This window comes from Pieris napi, chromosome 1 (assembly GCF_905475465.1).
Source record: "Pieris napi chromosome 1, ilPieNapi1.2, whole genome shotgun sequence".
Classification (NCBI taxonomy): Eukaryota; Metazoa; Arthropoda; class Insecta; order Lepidoptera; family Pieridae; genus Pieris; species Pieris napi.
This window is the reverse complement of record NC_062234.1, coordinates 6,810,094-6,826,638: the sequence shown is the minus strand read 5'-3', so window position 1 is coordinate 6,826,638 and position 16,545 is coordinate 6,810,094. Positions and strand designations below refer to the sequence as shown.

The window sequence follows — 16,545 nt, the reverse complement described above, 5'->3', positions numbered from 1 at the left end:
TTTAATATTTTATCTCAGAAGACATCAATTTTATACTTGTAAATTTTTTATCATCGTATTTGTATAATAGATCAATTGTATTGAATAGACGTAATAGTATATCTATTTTTTTTAATCCAGGAATTTTTTAAGTAGAACACAAGAATTAAACTGTGTTTCACTTGTACGAGTTCGTTTTTTTAAGTTTTCAAAATTTTAACAAATATGGCCTCCTAAAATCCAGATACTACAGCTCAATACAGTTAGGTCTGTGTTACAATTGTTATAGATTATATAATAGCAAACCACCCACGTAAGTCTTAATATTTGGTGTCTACTCTTATTTTTTTAAACGGTGTCTATGATTTTAGTTCTTGTTCATATTTCATTGGTTTACTTTTACGTGACAGCTGTATATCATGTGTCAAAATGTCAAAGTGAAATCACTATTCGTTTTCTGTCTTTGTGATTTGTGACTTGTGAGGTTTGCTGTTTACTGGTTAGTCGATTATTAATCAACAGTAAAGTTTTAGTAACTTAAGTGCGTAAATCATATTCTAATATTATAATTAATCGGAGAAACGAGTGTACATTTTTGTGTTTTAAGTGCCAATATATGCATTCTTTCTTTCATATATATTTATATAAAATATATGCTTTCTTATTTATCAGGTTTGTTTACAATTTGTGCCACTCATAACAAGTACTATACTTTTAGATATTCTTATGTATATCATGATTTTTATTAAATTAGGCTAGATTTAAATTAGTTTTAATTTTTATTGATGTGTCAATCAAGACCAAATCATTTAGAAATTTATCGAGGAAGGATAGGTAAAATACGCTACGACTGAAACCACGGGTCTGTACTCGTATATATAAAAAGAGTATATAATAGAAATAAATTTCAGTAGGTATACTGCTCGGATTTAAAAACATTTAAATATTGTATCGTATTTTGAATCTGTGCCTGAAATACGTCGATTTTTGTTTCTTTCGCTAATAATTAAAACGCAATAAACTATCGCTACAACGTTAACAATAATAGTTCACTGTAATAGATTTGTAATATACATGGTGTCTAACAGATTGCGACTGGCTGTATCAAGACGTGTCGTGTCGGACACCGGGCTCCTGTGTATTGGCGAGTCCTGGTTATCCCGGCTTGTACCCACCGCATCGACGATGCCGATATCTGTTCGCAACAAACTCTGTACACACGCGGGTCAAAATCATCTTCACTTCTATAATATTACCGAGAAAGTGAGTTCATGTGTTTAATGATAAATTAATCTAGTTCAATAAATTTTATTTTTATTTTCTACTAAGTAGAATGATATTACCTCAAAGATTTACTTATAAATGCGAACTAGGCAACAAACCTTCTGGTCTTGTGGTTCTGGTCCCGATGGTATGCAAATTCCCGCTTGAAATAGTCGCGTGTCACTTTTTTTTATCCTACCATAACTCCTAAGATACAATAAAAATGCCTGCATTTAGTTCTTCAGTTAATTAACGCGTTTAACAGTATATCCGTCTTAAGGGTTTTATTAATTTTCTCAATGAAAACTTTTTTTAGATTGAACAGGCGTTCTGGCACGATATACCATGTTTTGTCATTATAGAATTTTTCTGTTTGAAGTTATCAATAACTTTTCACTTATAAGTCTGGTTAGAACAAAGTTTAAAATAAACGTTGATTTCTCGAAAGTACTGTTAATTTTGTCTAAAGACTTAATTCAGTCGAAATTAGTTGAAGGAACTTACTTAAATCTACCTGGCATTTTCATTTCCCGTTGCTTGTATTTCGAGGGTAAATTTGTTAATAAATTTCTTTAGCTTTTGTTATTTCTCATTCTTGTTAGCTTAGTTCACGGCGCGTGGTCAAATTTCACGATTTACTTTCTTTTATCAAGAATTGCTGAGCAAATCAAATCAGCGTTTTTGTTTAATATGATTATTGCGTGTATGAGCTTCACTAACAGTTTGTGCATTTTAATAATTTTATTTTATTAAAGTAATTGCTCAAAATTACAGGTATTACTAGAACACAAATCGTGAAATTGTTATTAAAACATTTAATATAAGAGAGTATTCGTATATTTTCTCTGTAGAAAAAGTTATATTAATACTGACCTTTATTTCACTGTCTGTACTAGTACGGTGTCGATTGATTTTTTATTCAATAAGACTAAAGGAGTAGGATTATAAAAGAAGAAGGATATGGAAAGCGTTTAAAAAAGTAGATCGGGAGATAGTGCTAGTGTCGGAAGTATTTTAGTAACGCCCGTATAAAAATTCCACCCGAAAGGCTAACAATCAGTTTCGGTAAATAAAAGAAATGTCACCCCATCTCACCCCTATGCACAGCGTTTACTAAAAATTTACATCGAAGTAATCAACTTTGGAAATGCGGGACGTCCATTAACTTAAATTGATGTTTTCAATTGTACTCCATTTGTGAATAAGTTAATTGAAATTCTACCAATGGAGGCTTTCATCAGCGATGTTCTATACGTTTTTACTGCTTTTCAATAGGGTATTTGCTATACGTTTCTATGAATTGAAAATTATTTACTATTGTGTCGTAATTAAACGTAACCTGTTGGAAGAGTACAAACCTAATTTGTTATACTAGTTGTTCACGCAGTCATTTTGCAACGATGATTAATTAATGTATGTTTCTAAATTAATGAACGTTTACATTTTTAATGTAATGTGTTTACACCCAGAGGGCTACAACCACAATTAGCCGGATGCCTCTAAAGTATAAATACATCAATAATTCACCAAACCAAAGGGGTTATGCATTCTATCGGACCCGCCACGTCTCTCGATATATATTAGTCACGTTTTAACTAATAAATTATCTAAAGAAATCACATTATTCACAAGTTCTATAAAAGTTCACACGAGTGCTAGAGTGAAATTAAACGAGCGAGTTGATAAAGCCAACTTTCAATAAATCGTATCAAACATAAATCATTAAGAAATGTGTGTTTTTGTATTGTTTAAACAATTGTTTATACACCTTTCTTTACCATTTTAAATTTGATAGCACGTAAAAGGCAATTAAAATTGAGCCTTTCTATATATATAATATACTAGCTGATCCGGCAAACGTCGTTTTGCCATGTATATTAAGAAAAAAAATAGGGGTTGATCGTAGAGGGGTGAAAAAAGTAGGGGTTGTATGTATTTTTTAATGCTGTATCATAAAAAAATAGAAATTAATTTTTTTTGTCTAAAATATATAAAAAAAATTAAGGGCTGGACTACCCCTAACATTTAGGGGGATGAAAAATAGATGTTGGCCGATTCTCATAGATACCGGATACGCACAAAAAATTTCATCAAAATCGGTCAAGCCGTTTCGAGGAGTATGGCAACGAAAACTGTGACACGAGAATTTTATATATAATATATTACAGCCGCTGTACGACGGACTATCTGACGCTTCGTGCCGGAAGTTCACCCTCCGCGCCCCTGTTGGCAACATTGTGCTCGGAAAGAGTCTCCACCTTGGAGCATCCCGGACCAAATTTACTTTTGGAATTCAAGTAACGTATTATTTTCATATCAACCTCTTATATTTTAATAATAAGCGTAACGTTCTGAGCAAGGCCTAACATTTTACGTCGGGACACAAATAAACCTTTTTGAGAGTTGAAGTTTATTTAAAATAATAATTAAATTGTATTAGAAGTGTTTGATATCTATCAAAGAACGAGGAGCAAATTGTTATATCTTTTTAATTACCTAAATAAATAATTATTCGTGATGTGTGTTGAAAAGTAGAATCTACGTTAAATTACGTTAAAATGATATTGTGAAATTATAATGAGAGCTCGCTTGTATTTTTCTTTTAATGTGTCTGTGAAATGTGTAACATAAAAGAAATTGGTTTGCTGCAAAATATAGACGAATTTTGGCTTTATTAAGTTGCATTTCGTATTAGGTAGAAAATGTTAGATAGAAATTGCTATTACCTGGCTAGAGAGGAATACAGTTGTTTAATATTTGCGTAGATGAAGTTGCGTTTTGAACTTTGTTTCAGTTATTTATAACTGTTCAAATGTTACAAAATATATTATTTGTTTCACATAACATGAACTCATACCTTTTAAACTATCAATTTGAATCACAGGTGCAGTAAAATTTATAACATAAAGTTACACAATTTAAATTATTTGTTGCAGAAAGAGCCTTTTTTTTAACAAATTACAACTCAAGAACTACTAGAACAACACGCAGCACTAGCAATTATTTTTGGAACGAAGTTCCTTATCGCGCGTTGTGAAAGGGGGCTAGACGGAAAAAATTCTTACAAAAAGTTGTCACGACACTTTTTTGCTATTTGCTATTGTATTACACCGGTTCTCGTCCGATCACCGAAGTTAAGCAACGACGGGCGAGGTCAGTACTTGGATGGGTGACCGCCTGGGAACACCTCGTGATGTTGGCTTTTTTTTTCGTCGTAAGATTGGTGTCGAGAAAATCTATCATACTGTTATGATACCAATAAACATATAAATTAATCGAAAGGAATTTCGTTCCATCCGGGTGTCCCTTGACACCTCTAAAGTTTTTATTTTGTAAAACTGTTCTATTATCTGTTATGAAATATAATTTATACTAGTCGTGGTTTAGTGTTGCTGGAAAAAGAATTCAAATTTTGCTCGTTATAACTTATTTATTAAATATTATATTTTTATAATAATCCTTTGTTCAGCTCGGGTCCTGTAGTGCCACCATACGATTACAATGGTTTTATTGCGAAGTTGGAATTTTTGGAGAAATCAGAGTCTAGTGATGCACCACCGACAGTTGTAGTCGCGTCACAGCCGCTAGCTTTCCTGACACATCACACAAACCACGGTATGATTATATTTATATTTCAGTTAACTATTACTTTGTACTAAGGTTAACTGAACTTTCATTTTGTAATTTAACATCAGTTTATTAAAATGCAATTTGGAAAGACAAAACTTTAAATTGGTACATTTTTAAGTGGGTAACATGTTTCTACAGGCGACCGACCACCAGTAGATCAAAACGCAATATCCAACGAATTGTCGAGTAGTGGTAGGATTGGGTGTGGGGCAAGTGTACGTGGGTATGGGCCGGGCGGTGTAAGGTCCGGCCATTTCGATACGAAAGCGAGTGCATGGAGAACGCAATGTGCCATCCACTTGCTTGGTGTCCCTACAGACATAGTGCAAGTGTCGCTATTCAATTATAATTTAAGGTAATATAATTTTTTCCTTGAGATGACTTGATGTAATGATAAATGACTTGTCACTTTTAAGTAAATTATGAGCTATATAGATAGTGTTAGATTAGAATAAATTATTAATAAAATATGTTTTTGTTAATTTTTTAAACAAGATATTAAGTATTGGAAACTAGTTTAATGGAAAAAACATATTTTCTTATAAGGTATAAATAATATTAAATAGGTCGATAAAAAAATCCATAAAGAAAAATCACCCGCAACTTTATTATTATATTTATATTACGACAGAAACGATATATAATGAAACTCATAAAACCTGAATATGAATTTTGACATTGAACCCAACGCTGACGCACCGATTTTCTATTGTTGAAACAATAACTGTTTTTAATTTTTCATAATTTTGTTGGCAGATTACAAAGTTGTAGATCTCACATTGAAATATTAGAGGGTTTACATGAAGTTGGTGGAAGAGGTGATAGAGCCGATCGGTATGAGCGAGGAGATAGAGCTCTTCTCCGAGTTTGTGGCCCCTCTGTGAGGGAAGCTAGAGATCCTACTGGAAGATTTTTAGTTAGACAAGCTGTCACTTCAAAGGGTGCTAACCTTACTATCTTAGTTCGAAGAGCAACATCTCAAAGTGCAGATGAAGAAGAGTTTGTCGATGGCGCCTTTGCATTTCATGACGGTAAGTACAATAACCTAACGTAATTGGCAGAAAAAGGTATAATGGTAAGCCAAACGGTTATCTTAACTATATGCACTCGAATGGTTTTTGGGTTCGTTTTCATTAGTTATATGAAACATTGTTAGTTTCATATAAAAAATTTTTAGAGCAACATGAAGGAACAGTATCACCGGATGCCACATGCGCCTCTACACATTATGGACTAGCTGCGCCTGCGCATGGGGGTGTATCAGCGCCAAACCAACACCACATATTTTGGAATATAGAAGAAAGACTCTTGTGCACTCATCGTTTTATTCCGGCTGCTAATCAAAGTGTTACTATTGAGGTAAGTGTTAATGTAAGGAACTAGTAATTATAATTTAATTAGTTATTGATTTATACTGATTGAGTTAATTTGAATATTCCATGCGAAAAGAACTTTTTAGTTAATTTATTTGACTATTGTCCATAACGAGTAATATTATCCTCTTTGTGTCACACGTTCATTTCGAGAAAATGAAATAATGAAAATGAAATAATGTATCATTCAATTAATTCCATATAAAATATAGTAATAGTTTTAGCTTTATTAGATTAACACTTAAGTAATAAAACATACACTGACACACCGATACACATACACATAATTTACGCATACACACATACCCCATGTGGTTTCCTTATATGTGTATTCCTATAAGTATTGCAATAATGATTGTTTATTCTCACTAGACTTTTCTCTACTATATATTTAGTATTGTATAAGACCTGTCGATCCGAAGTGGTGGAGGCCTGATGACCTGTAACACAGGTACTCTTACCTTTAGCAGGCATCAGTCTCACACAAACTAGCTTTTTCCCTAAACAGAAGTAAGACAATTATTTATTTATAATAGTATATAACTGTCACTTGCTTATGTCCTAAGTTTTTGTAAGTTGTTGTGAGAAATAAATAAAGATTATATTATTATTATTATTTATATATATGTATATATATGAAAAAAGAATAATTTAGTAAAATAATGAAATGGCTTTAGCAAATTCTTAGATTGCACGTGCTGTTCTTAGATTCAACGTTTGGAGCGGATGTGGAGTGCTGAGCCGACGAATTTAGTGGTACCTGGGGCGGCTGGTTGCCGTACAGCTTGCGGTGATGCTGGTTGCGAGTGTCGTTCCGCTACGCCTCTACACTACCACGATCACATCGCTTTGGTTGCAGGGGATGGTACACACTTGTCCTGTCTTTGCGGAGACTTCCAAGTAAGCAGCTTTTTTTAAAATAGGAATCTTGTAGGAAAACTATATATTTTCGTGGTTTAAGTATTGGATAATTACTGTACGGTTCCTGGTTCATTGGGGTGCTTTTAATTATAGAGTAGATATAAGTTTTACTCTATATTAACCACTCCCTTACAACAATGGAATATTAGCTAAATAATTAAATGCTAATTGCTATGTAACGAATGAATGCAATGTAACAGTCGAAGAGAGTGCCTACGTCTGGCTATACTTTCGGGGCGTAACTCCCGTGATTTCGTCAATTGCTAGGAAACGAATGAATGCAATGTAACATTTAAAGAGACTGCCTGCGTCTGGCTATACTCTCGGGGTGTAACTCCAGGCTTATAAAACTAAGAGAGCCTGAGAAAGCAAAATGTATAGCCTTGGCTACTTGGTACCGTTACAATATATGTTTTATAGTCTGTACTAACCCACTGAAACTATTACCAACTGAATACCTATAAACCTGTGCATAGCTATATATTCGTGGCAGATTGAAGGCCTGTCGCAAATCTGTAGGAGCTCATTTTCTTATTAAATGGCTAACATTGAGTGTGTTCATGGGTGGGCGGTATCACTTAACATCAAGTGAGCCTCCTGCCGACCGTTTACTCCTTGTTTAAAAAAAATTATACAAATTACATATATATTTGTAACTTCTTAGCTAAAGCTTTATTATATATAGATATTTCTCGCCCATTTACATTTTACAACCAAAACGACTTAGGCATATTTAGACGTAATTACTCATATTTGTTACCTCCTCATTTACCATATGTACTCAGGAATATTTAAAGTTCTATAGTGGGTTCTGGGTATTATTACATTTCCCTTGTGAGTGTTGCTATTTTAATTATGCGAGTTACAGTTCTTTAAATAAAGCTCATTCTTTTTTGAAATGTCTGTGAGGCTCACGCTAAGGATTTAGTAAAGCCTCTACGCGCGTTACTACCCGCTACGTCAGGTCAAAGCCCCTTACTACACATACAACACCAACTAACTGGATAAAGTAATCTCGCCATTTTTACTTTATTATACATGTTTACATCCTTTGAAATAACTTATTTAGTATATTGATAACTTGATAAAAAAAAGGCTTGCTTTGTTGAAATATTATTCTACAGAAATAAAGTAGTCAAACCATTGCGACACTCAAAACTCTGTTAAGAAATTGTCCGAAAAAATAAATTAATAAACATTTACGGTTCATAATAAAAAATGTGCCCCGGATAATTATTATTGTTCCATGTCGATATGGGTGTATGTTACCCCTTTCTAGCTTATACGGCTGCGGCCTGTCCGCATAATTAAGTAAGAGGGTTAGTATTAAGTATGTAATAGCAATAAAGCGCGGGCCGACCGTAGCATGAGGGGCCATCTTGAAAGCGACCACTAAATAATTTATCAACTATGCTGCCAATATTGTAAAGACAGGAAGTGCTTTAATTTAATATTAAATACTGTGATCTTATATTTAACTAGACTTCTGGTGTACTATCAGTTTGACAAAGTAATAAATGTCGATTTACCACGTAATACTAGTCACTAAATAAATTCAAAGCCCTTGTTAAACGTAAAGTAATCAATAAAACTTTTTATAAATTTGAAGAATACTTAAATGATCCTAATCCTTGGGATTGAATTGCTCCAGTTCAAACAATTTGTATGACTCAAAACTTAGTTCTTCTTGCACGCTCTACGCTCTTGATTTGCGAACTGGTAGTAAATGTAAATTAACAATTAATTTAACTTCTTTATTGACGTTCATAAGTGTACTTGTTTACCTGTAAAATCTTACAGCGCACTTGGTGGTGAGAAATTAGACAAACATTTTTATTAAAACATTAGCCTTCATCTAAATGTGTATTTAGTTTTTACATGGTTCAAATATAAAAATGTACAATTCCAAAATAGTATTAGTGGATTGTTAAAGTGTATAAGAAGACAAGAAAAAGTCCCTCTACGATCATTGTTTGATGAGGTTTTAATGTTATGATAAAAATTTGCCAAGTTAACAACTGAAAATATTTTGCTTGAATTACAGATTTATCTATTTATATTACTTATTAGTATATCATTTAATCAAAAAGTCGAGACAAAGTAAAATCACATCTCGTTTAAAGTAATTAAATGATAACCATATTCAAACTTTCTGGTGACAAAGTTTCGCATGAAAAACTAATAAAAATGTGACGAGATATTTGGAAGCCATTCTCATCTGTATAATTTATAGAGTTGGACAATGACAAAACCAATATTTCAATATAATGGCAATTACTGTCGGCGTTTATTATTAGTGATTGTGTAGTCTGCCACAATATCAGTAATATAAATACATATTTTTAATGACCTATTCTCATACTAGCCAAGTGACGATAAATTTTAAATAAACAAATGACAGTGGTGTAATATGATAAACCGCACTAGGCTTTCATTCTTGGACGAAGAGCCACATTAATCTGTTGGTTATGTATTGTGCATCGCTCCGGTCATATGTCGCGGTATGTCATGTGTCGTACATTATGCTTGGACGAACTACGTTCTGCGCACTGTTCCATTATTCGCATACCGCGTTCCTATTGTACCCAATTTCCTTTATGTAAACTATTTAAGTCAATATCGGTATTGGAACGTAAACCCCAATATTTCCATTCCCCCAGAGAAAAGATTAGGGTTCTGTCCCTTACTTTTTATTATCAGTATGCAAAAAATCAACTTATTAAGTCTACGGGTTGGTTCGGTTATAAAAGGTTTCGAGGAAATATTCGACCGCGGTTCTTTGCATAACTAATCATATGTTTTGTATTTGCCGACACGTATCGAGTCTTGATATATATGTTATTATATCAAGTCTCGATACGGTTATCAAATAAGATATATTATTGCTATAGTTTTTACGCTTATGTAACGAGCAAATTTTTACATATTAAAAACTTTGATATAACATTCTTTTTTGTATGAATTATAATTGTTTATTTGTTATTAATAATTTATCTTTATTATAATTATATATAAATTATAAATTACTTTTTAATAATTTGTGCTTAGAAATAAATATGTACGTATTTCATTGTTTGAAGTGTGAACTAAGTGATCAACAGCTCGTATCTAAGGGCAAGTTTCATAGTTACGTTTGTGTACGTTGTATATTAGCTCGTACTAGTTTGCGTTAAGTCCCGACTCTAAATCTAAATCTGAATCTAATCCATAAATTTTTTATTAATATTTTAGTCCACCTGGCTACCCGTGGTTGTACGAAGTTGGACAAGCCTCCGTCTAGAGTATTCAGTGGCGCATTACACCTACGCTAGCCGTGGCTTTGATTACGCCGCGGCTTATAGCTTCAACGATGACTCTATGTGTGGCCAACGCACGTATACTACTCATTCAGGTAAAATCAAAAGAAATATTTCCTTTAGAATTAACTATCTGACGAATTATTGGTTAGTACCCCTGACTGCGAATCAATGGGTCCCGGGTTCGATCCCCGGCTGAGGCGAACAGCGATGTGATGAGCATTTGGTGTTGTTCTTAGGTCTTGGGTGTTTAAATATGTATTTATATGTATATCTATCTATAATATGTATGTATATCCGTTGCCTAGTACCCATAACACAAGCTTCACCAGCTTAGCATGGGACTAGGTCAATTGGTGTGAATTGTCTAAAAGAGAAAGAGAGAGAGAATTTAAAACAATATACGTATTATAGTTAAATAATTGAATTTTAATGTAAGCGTTTTTAATGATATTTAGTAGCCTGTGCGTTTGATAGCCAAATTTCAAAATTTTGTAACAAAGCTTTAACGTCTTCATACAACTAGAATATGACGTATTATTTTACAACCCTCCATCAGTGGAGACGAGGGATAATTGGTAATTTATCTGAAATGAACTCACATCATCTCAAATGGCGTCACGCGAAAACCAACTGTTCAATTCGCGCCCTCGGAGAAAACGGAAAATTATAACAGAAAATGAGCTACTATTATTATTTATATATAGACATATATAGATAGTCTCTTTGTGTAAAATTTTTAACTAATTAAATTTTATTGAGAACTAGCTGACCGGGCAAACGTCGTTTTGCCATGTATATCATGTATAATAAAAAAAATAGGGGTTGATCGTAGAGGGGTGAAAGTTAGGGGTTGTATGTATTTTTTAAAACAGAAAAAATATCTAAAAATAAAAATAAAAATTTAGGGGTGAACTACCCTTAACATTTAGGGGGATGAAAAATAGATGTCGTCCGATTCTCAGACATACCCAATAAGCACACAAAATTTCATGAGAATCGGTCGAGCCGTTTCGGAGGAGTATGGCAACGAAAACTGTGACACGAGAATTTTATATATTAGATTAACAATTTTCATGTAAATGTATCTTCGTTATCACAAAAATTGAAGGAATGATGTACTTGAATAAAAATAGCAAACACACTATTTATGCATCTCCATTTCTGAACGAAGGGAATATTGTTCTGAATGGCGCGAGGCGTGTCCGAGAAAATTACGTACCCCGACCCAGTTTTACGCTCGTGGTACGAACGAGACGAAAAAACCTTGAACAAGGTCGTAAAGTTCCAATTACATAGTCGCTATTGTGGTGACTTGTCGCTACATTTTCATATTCGTGCCCGTACAATTTTTGTTTCACCTTTTTTCAGCGCTATGCGGGTTAATTGAATTATGTAGTTGCAGCTGAGGACGATTAATTTCTTCGGCTTATGCGTCTTTATTTACATTCCATAGACAATTTAACATTAAACGAATATTGAACTAGTGGTTAACGAGCGGATGTCGATAAATTTTTTAATGAGCTCTTAATACCTTTTGTTTAAGCAGAAATTTTATAGAATTCAGCGACCATATATTTCCCGACATATTTGGGAAATAAGTGTAGCTTATATACTCGAGATAATGTAGTATTCTAATGGTGAAATAATTTGAATAGTTTTCGCTTATTATTCTAACATACAAAAATACAAATCCTGTAAAGATGTAACATTTACAAAAATACTCTTCTTTTGATAGGTGAAATATCATCACGCAATGTATCAGTCACTGGCAGTCTGAATGAATTTTTCTATCAGCAATGCACCTGGGTCCTAGATTCCAACGTCGAACGACAACTTTTCATTGATATATCTTCCGAACAGGTAGAATGACCATTTATTTTACAATTTGACTAAATATTTTCATTGGAATTTATGTAACGTTTTTCACTAATTATTTTTAAACCAGTTTCCTTCTATAAATAAATTACCAATGTACAAATATTGTCAAAATTTTCATTTTTAACTCCTAAAGCAACATTTTGTAACCAATTTTAATTTAGTAACTATTGTGTATAACGAAAAAACTTTTTAACCGGATTAAAGTTATGTATTTTTATAAATTTACAACTATTTAACATAATTTTAAATTTATCCGACGTTTCGCGTGCTTTACAGCGTGCGTGGTCACTGGTGTTAAATAGTTGTAAATTTATAAAAATACATAACTTTAATCCGTTAAAAAGTTTTTTCTTTAAATGTGTAAAGGTTATGTCAATCAAAGACAATACTATGAACTACTGTGTAAATTAACAATATTTAAATTATATTTATATTAATAAGATTTTTATATCTTAGGACAAATCGTGCAGTTCATGGAATATAACAATTCACGAATGGTCAGGCAGAGGTGTCCACAATGAGGGCGGCCTTGCCGCTTCGGCTGGTGACCTGCTTTATACATTTTGTGCAAGACATAAGAACCATACATACACACTGCCTTGGAGATTAAATACTGTTGTCATCAGGTAACAAATAAACAAAACACCTGATTTTATAACTGTCTTTGTGTCTGAATATACATTGATGATTTTAGTATATCTTAAAATATATATTAATAATAATAGCCTTTCATTTCAGATACTTTTACACAACATATTTATATTTCTATCTATCATCTCATTATTTTTAGATATCTGCCCTGCGATTCTGTAACTCACTTTTGGAACTCACACAGCGGTTTTTGCATCGGCTTTCGCTCTCAAATCAGTCGTGAAGCAGTCATTTTATGATTTGGCATTCTGATAAACAATAAACTACAAGCTCCCACCTTTTCAGAAGTGAGTTACAGAATCGCAGGGCTGTGTGCCCAAAGGCCTCGTCCAAATCCCGCCATTCCTGTCAGTCACTGTGCCACTCTCTGCCAAATACCATCTGCTGTTTCCTTAATGTAGTTTATACACCTTCTTAGCTGTCTTCCGTCCTTATTGTACCAATTCTGAGTTAGGCTAATTACAAATAATGAAACAAAGCTCTGTAAACTTAATTATTAAACTAATTTTAAAACCGGCTTTGCTTCTGAATAAGTTTTATCACACCACAACAGCGTATCCTACTTACCATAGCATTTAATTTAAAGTTTTGTAACATATTCGGTTTTACTAGGTTTGGTATATATGAAACTATGCGTAAGGCGTTGTAACGAAAACATATATTTTGATACTTAGGTCTACATGTAAATTCTTCGAATAGCTCAAAGTTAGAAGCATATTTTAAGCTTTTTAACAGCATTTAAAAGTTGACAAGAAAGCACGCATTACGTCATTGTAATCTTCCTTTCACGGGTGCTTTCAAGTTTAACGACATCTTTATCAAAAGAAAGCGAAAAAGATCCGTTTCGTTAAATTATTTATGAATGCTCCTAGCTTTAATAAGTTACTCTACCGAAAGGGCCCCTGGAAGCGCATACCTTTACAGTTAAAATGTATTTCACGGTACACAGCTCTTTTTGTACGTATTAGAAATTCGTGTCGTACGTGGATGGATTTTAAATGGAATTTTCCCGTGTAAATCATGACAACTTTGTTAAGTTAAACATAAGGAAAGTTTGTTTAATTAAACATTTTAAAGTTAAAAATCAAATAGGTCCTTGAAAACACTATTTACGAATTGTATATAACTATATATACAAGTTACATATATATTAACTTTTTATATATACATATTAATTATTAACCAATCAAAATCGTCTCTTTCAGATCGTATTAATATTCATGATAAATGACTTTGATTAGAGAGTTTAATGTGCATAATCTAAATTGGTATATCGATTTATGAGTTACTGAATAGTTTAATGAACATTTAATTATGTTAAACATAATATGATAATATTATAGACGATAGATATAAAAGTATGATGAATTTTAAAAAGTATGAGATGGCAATAGTATGTAATTATTTTAATTTATCAATTGTCATATTATTTGTACAGGTTAGTAGCTCTATCGCGTCAGCAGCCTTTGTACACAATGCGTTGGCGATCACAAGTAGTTCGCGCTAACAATAGACTCGGCCCTCCAACTCCTGCGCCGGCTGCCTCCGCGCGATCACCGCAACAATTAAAAACACACTCAGTGCTATTATTAATCTACCCCGTGTCCTTACTAAAACATTTTATAGTATAAATCAAGTTAATGTTAGGCTATGAACTTTTTGTACCACTTGTTTAGTTTAAATTAATAGGTTGTACATAGAAGTCGATATTTCACGTAAACCCAACGATATTGCCGTTGTATTGTGTCGACGTATCAGTGGTAAACATTGTAAATGACAAATAGGGAATGGAAATGTATTGGTAAACAGTTCATATTGAGAGAGCTCATCGTACAATAACATTATCTGGTCTTTAAAAATGTAGGTACTATTATACATGTATAGTATTTCTGTTTATTATGTTGTTATACATATTATTTTGTTAGATATTGGAAAACAGTTTTTTTTATTCTACGACAGTCTTGAAGCACTTTGTTAATTTTTTTTATACCACCACTTTTATAGAATAATATAGAAACGTCAATTAGTACAACTAGAAGAAAAAAATCAATTATATTACATAATTTTAATAGTATGTAGAAAGTAGCTGAAATATTGTTGATTTTAAGTTGACGTTATATTCAATACGAATTTTGTGGCAATGCAACAACTTCATTATTTAAATATCATATATTATACTGGCAAATGTACATACTTGGAGACGGGAGTGGAGTTAAAATATTAAAAGGGAGTGAGATGTAGATTCATTCAGTTCTTACAATATAAACCTATGAATATTTATTATTACTTACACATTTTCAAATAAAATTGTAATCAAAGTATTTAATATATATTTTTTTTACATTCCAATTACGGTATTAAAACAAACTCGAAAAAATAAATACATGCGCACTAAAACAAAAAGAAGTAATTTATTTCAACTATTTGTATTTTCATTGCTGACCATAATTTTTAGCATTAAATATTGTAGATCATAGCTCAAAATAATTGCTAATTTAATATTACTAAGATTCAATATAATTTGCATTTAGATGAGTTTTATTTGTAGATACGTGTAATTGTAGATTGTAAATAGCACAATAGTTGTATTATAAATGCTAATTATATCACTTTGTAAAAAGAATGGTATAAAAATGATTGTTATATGAAATAGATGAAATGATCAAATTTTTTGTGTTTTTATTTAATTCATATTATTAAACGGCTACTAAATATGGCACTATTAAAAGCCTACTCTTATAAGGCCTACAACGCACTAGCGGCTGGCCGCAATGCGGTGTGCCGCTGCGGCGGGCCACGGTATATACGGTCCGCCGTAGCGGCCTGCCGTATTCCAGCTAACCGTCCCTATTGCGGTCCTATTGCGGTCTGCCGCAATCGTCACTCGCTTCTTGAAATATTACAAATTCAAATTTAATGACGTGGAATAAGTGATACATGTATCTTATGTTCCATAATAAACATATTTTATGTTTTTATTTTTACTCTTTTAAAATAGGTTTACAATATTTTGTTTACATTTGTTAAATAATTATATGTGATGACGTAGGTAGGACGGCTAACCGCGCCGAGTGCGTGGAGGGGACGCGGCGCGCCGCATCATTCATCCGGTGCGGCTCGCCGCAGCGCCAGATCAACCGGAGCGGTTGACGGTTGACCGCAAGTCAGTGCGTTGTTATCGTGCGGTTTCATGTAATAATCGATGTGCGGCCTGCCGCAGCGGCACGCCGCATTGCGGCCAGCCGCTAGTGCGTTGTAGGTCTTAGACCTAATATGTTTATTATGGAACATAAGATACATGTATCACTTATTCCACGTCATTAAATTTGAATTTGTAATATTTCAAGAAGCACTGACGAGTGACGATTGCGGCAGACCGCAATAGGACCGCAATAGGGACGGTTAGCCGGAATACGGCAGGCCGCTACGGCGGACCGTATATACCGCGGCCCGCCGCAGCGGCACATCGATTATTACATGAAACCGCACGATAACAACGCACTGACTTGCGGTCAACCGTCAACCGCTCCGGTTGATCTGGAGCTGCGGCG

The 16,545-nt window shown here is 33.3% G+C and overlaps 1 protein-coding gene across 7 annotated transcripts in view; it reads left to right on the top strand.

Annotated features, from left to right (window-relative positions):
* The window catches only part of LOC125051712, a 45,624-nt gene extending 30,597 nt beyond the window's left edge, over window positions 1–15,027 (top strand). For all 7 annotated transcript variants that reach the window (XM_047652277.1, XM_047652252.1, XM_047652235.1 and 4 more), the window contains 11 exons: window positions 1,068–1,242; window positions 3,411–3,539; window positions 4,712–4,857; window positions 5,011–5,227; window positions 5,629–5,903; window positions 6,050–6,231; window positions 6,954–7,145; window positions 10,398–10,557; window positions 12,201–12,325; window positions 12,800–12,969; window positions 14,433–15,027. In XM_047652277.1, coding sequence (XP_047508233.1) covers window positions 1,068–1,242; window positions 3,411–3,539; window positions 4,712–4,857; window positions 5,011–5,227; window positions 5,629–5,903; window positions 6,050–6,231; window positions 6,954–7,145; window positions 10,398–10,557; window positions 12,201–12,325; window positions 12,800–12,969; window positions 14,433–14,625 — 1,964 coding nt within the window. In that variant the 3' untranslated portion in view covers window positions 14,626–15,027. The remainder of the gene's footprint in view (window positions 1–1,067; window positions 1,243–3,410; window positions 3,540–4,711; window positions 4,858–5,010; window positions 5,228–5,628; window positions 5,904–6,049; window positions 6,232–6,953; window positions 7,146–10,397; window positions 10,558–12,200; window positions 12,326–12,799; window positions 12,970–14,432) is intronic.
* Window positions 15,028–16,545: the final 1,518 nt, after the last annotated feature.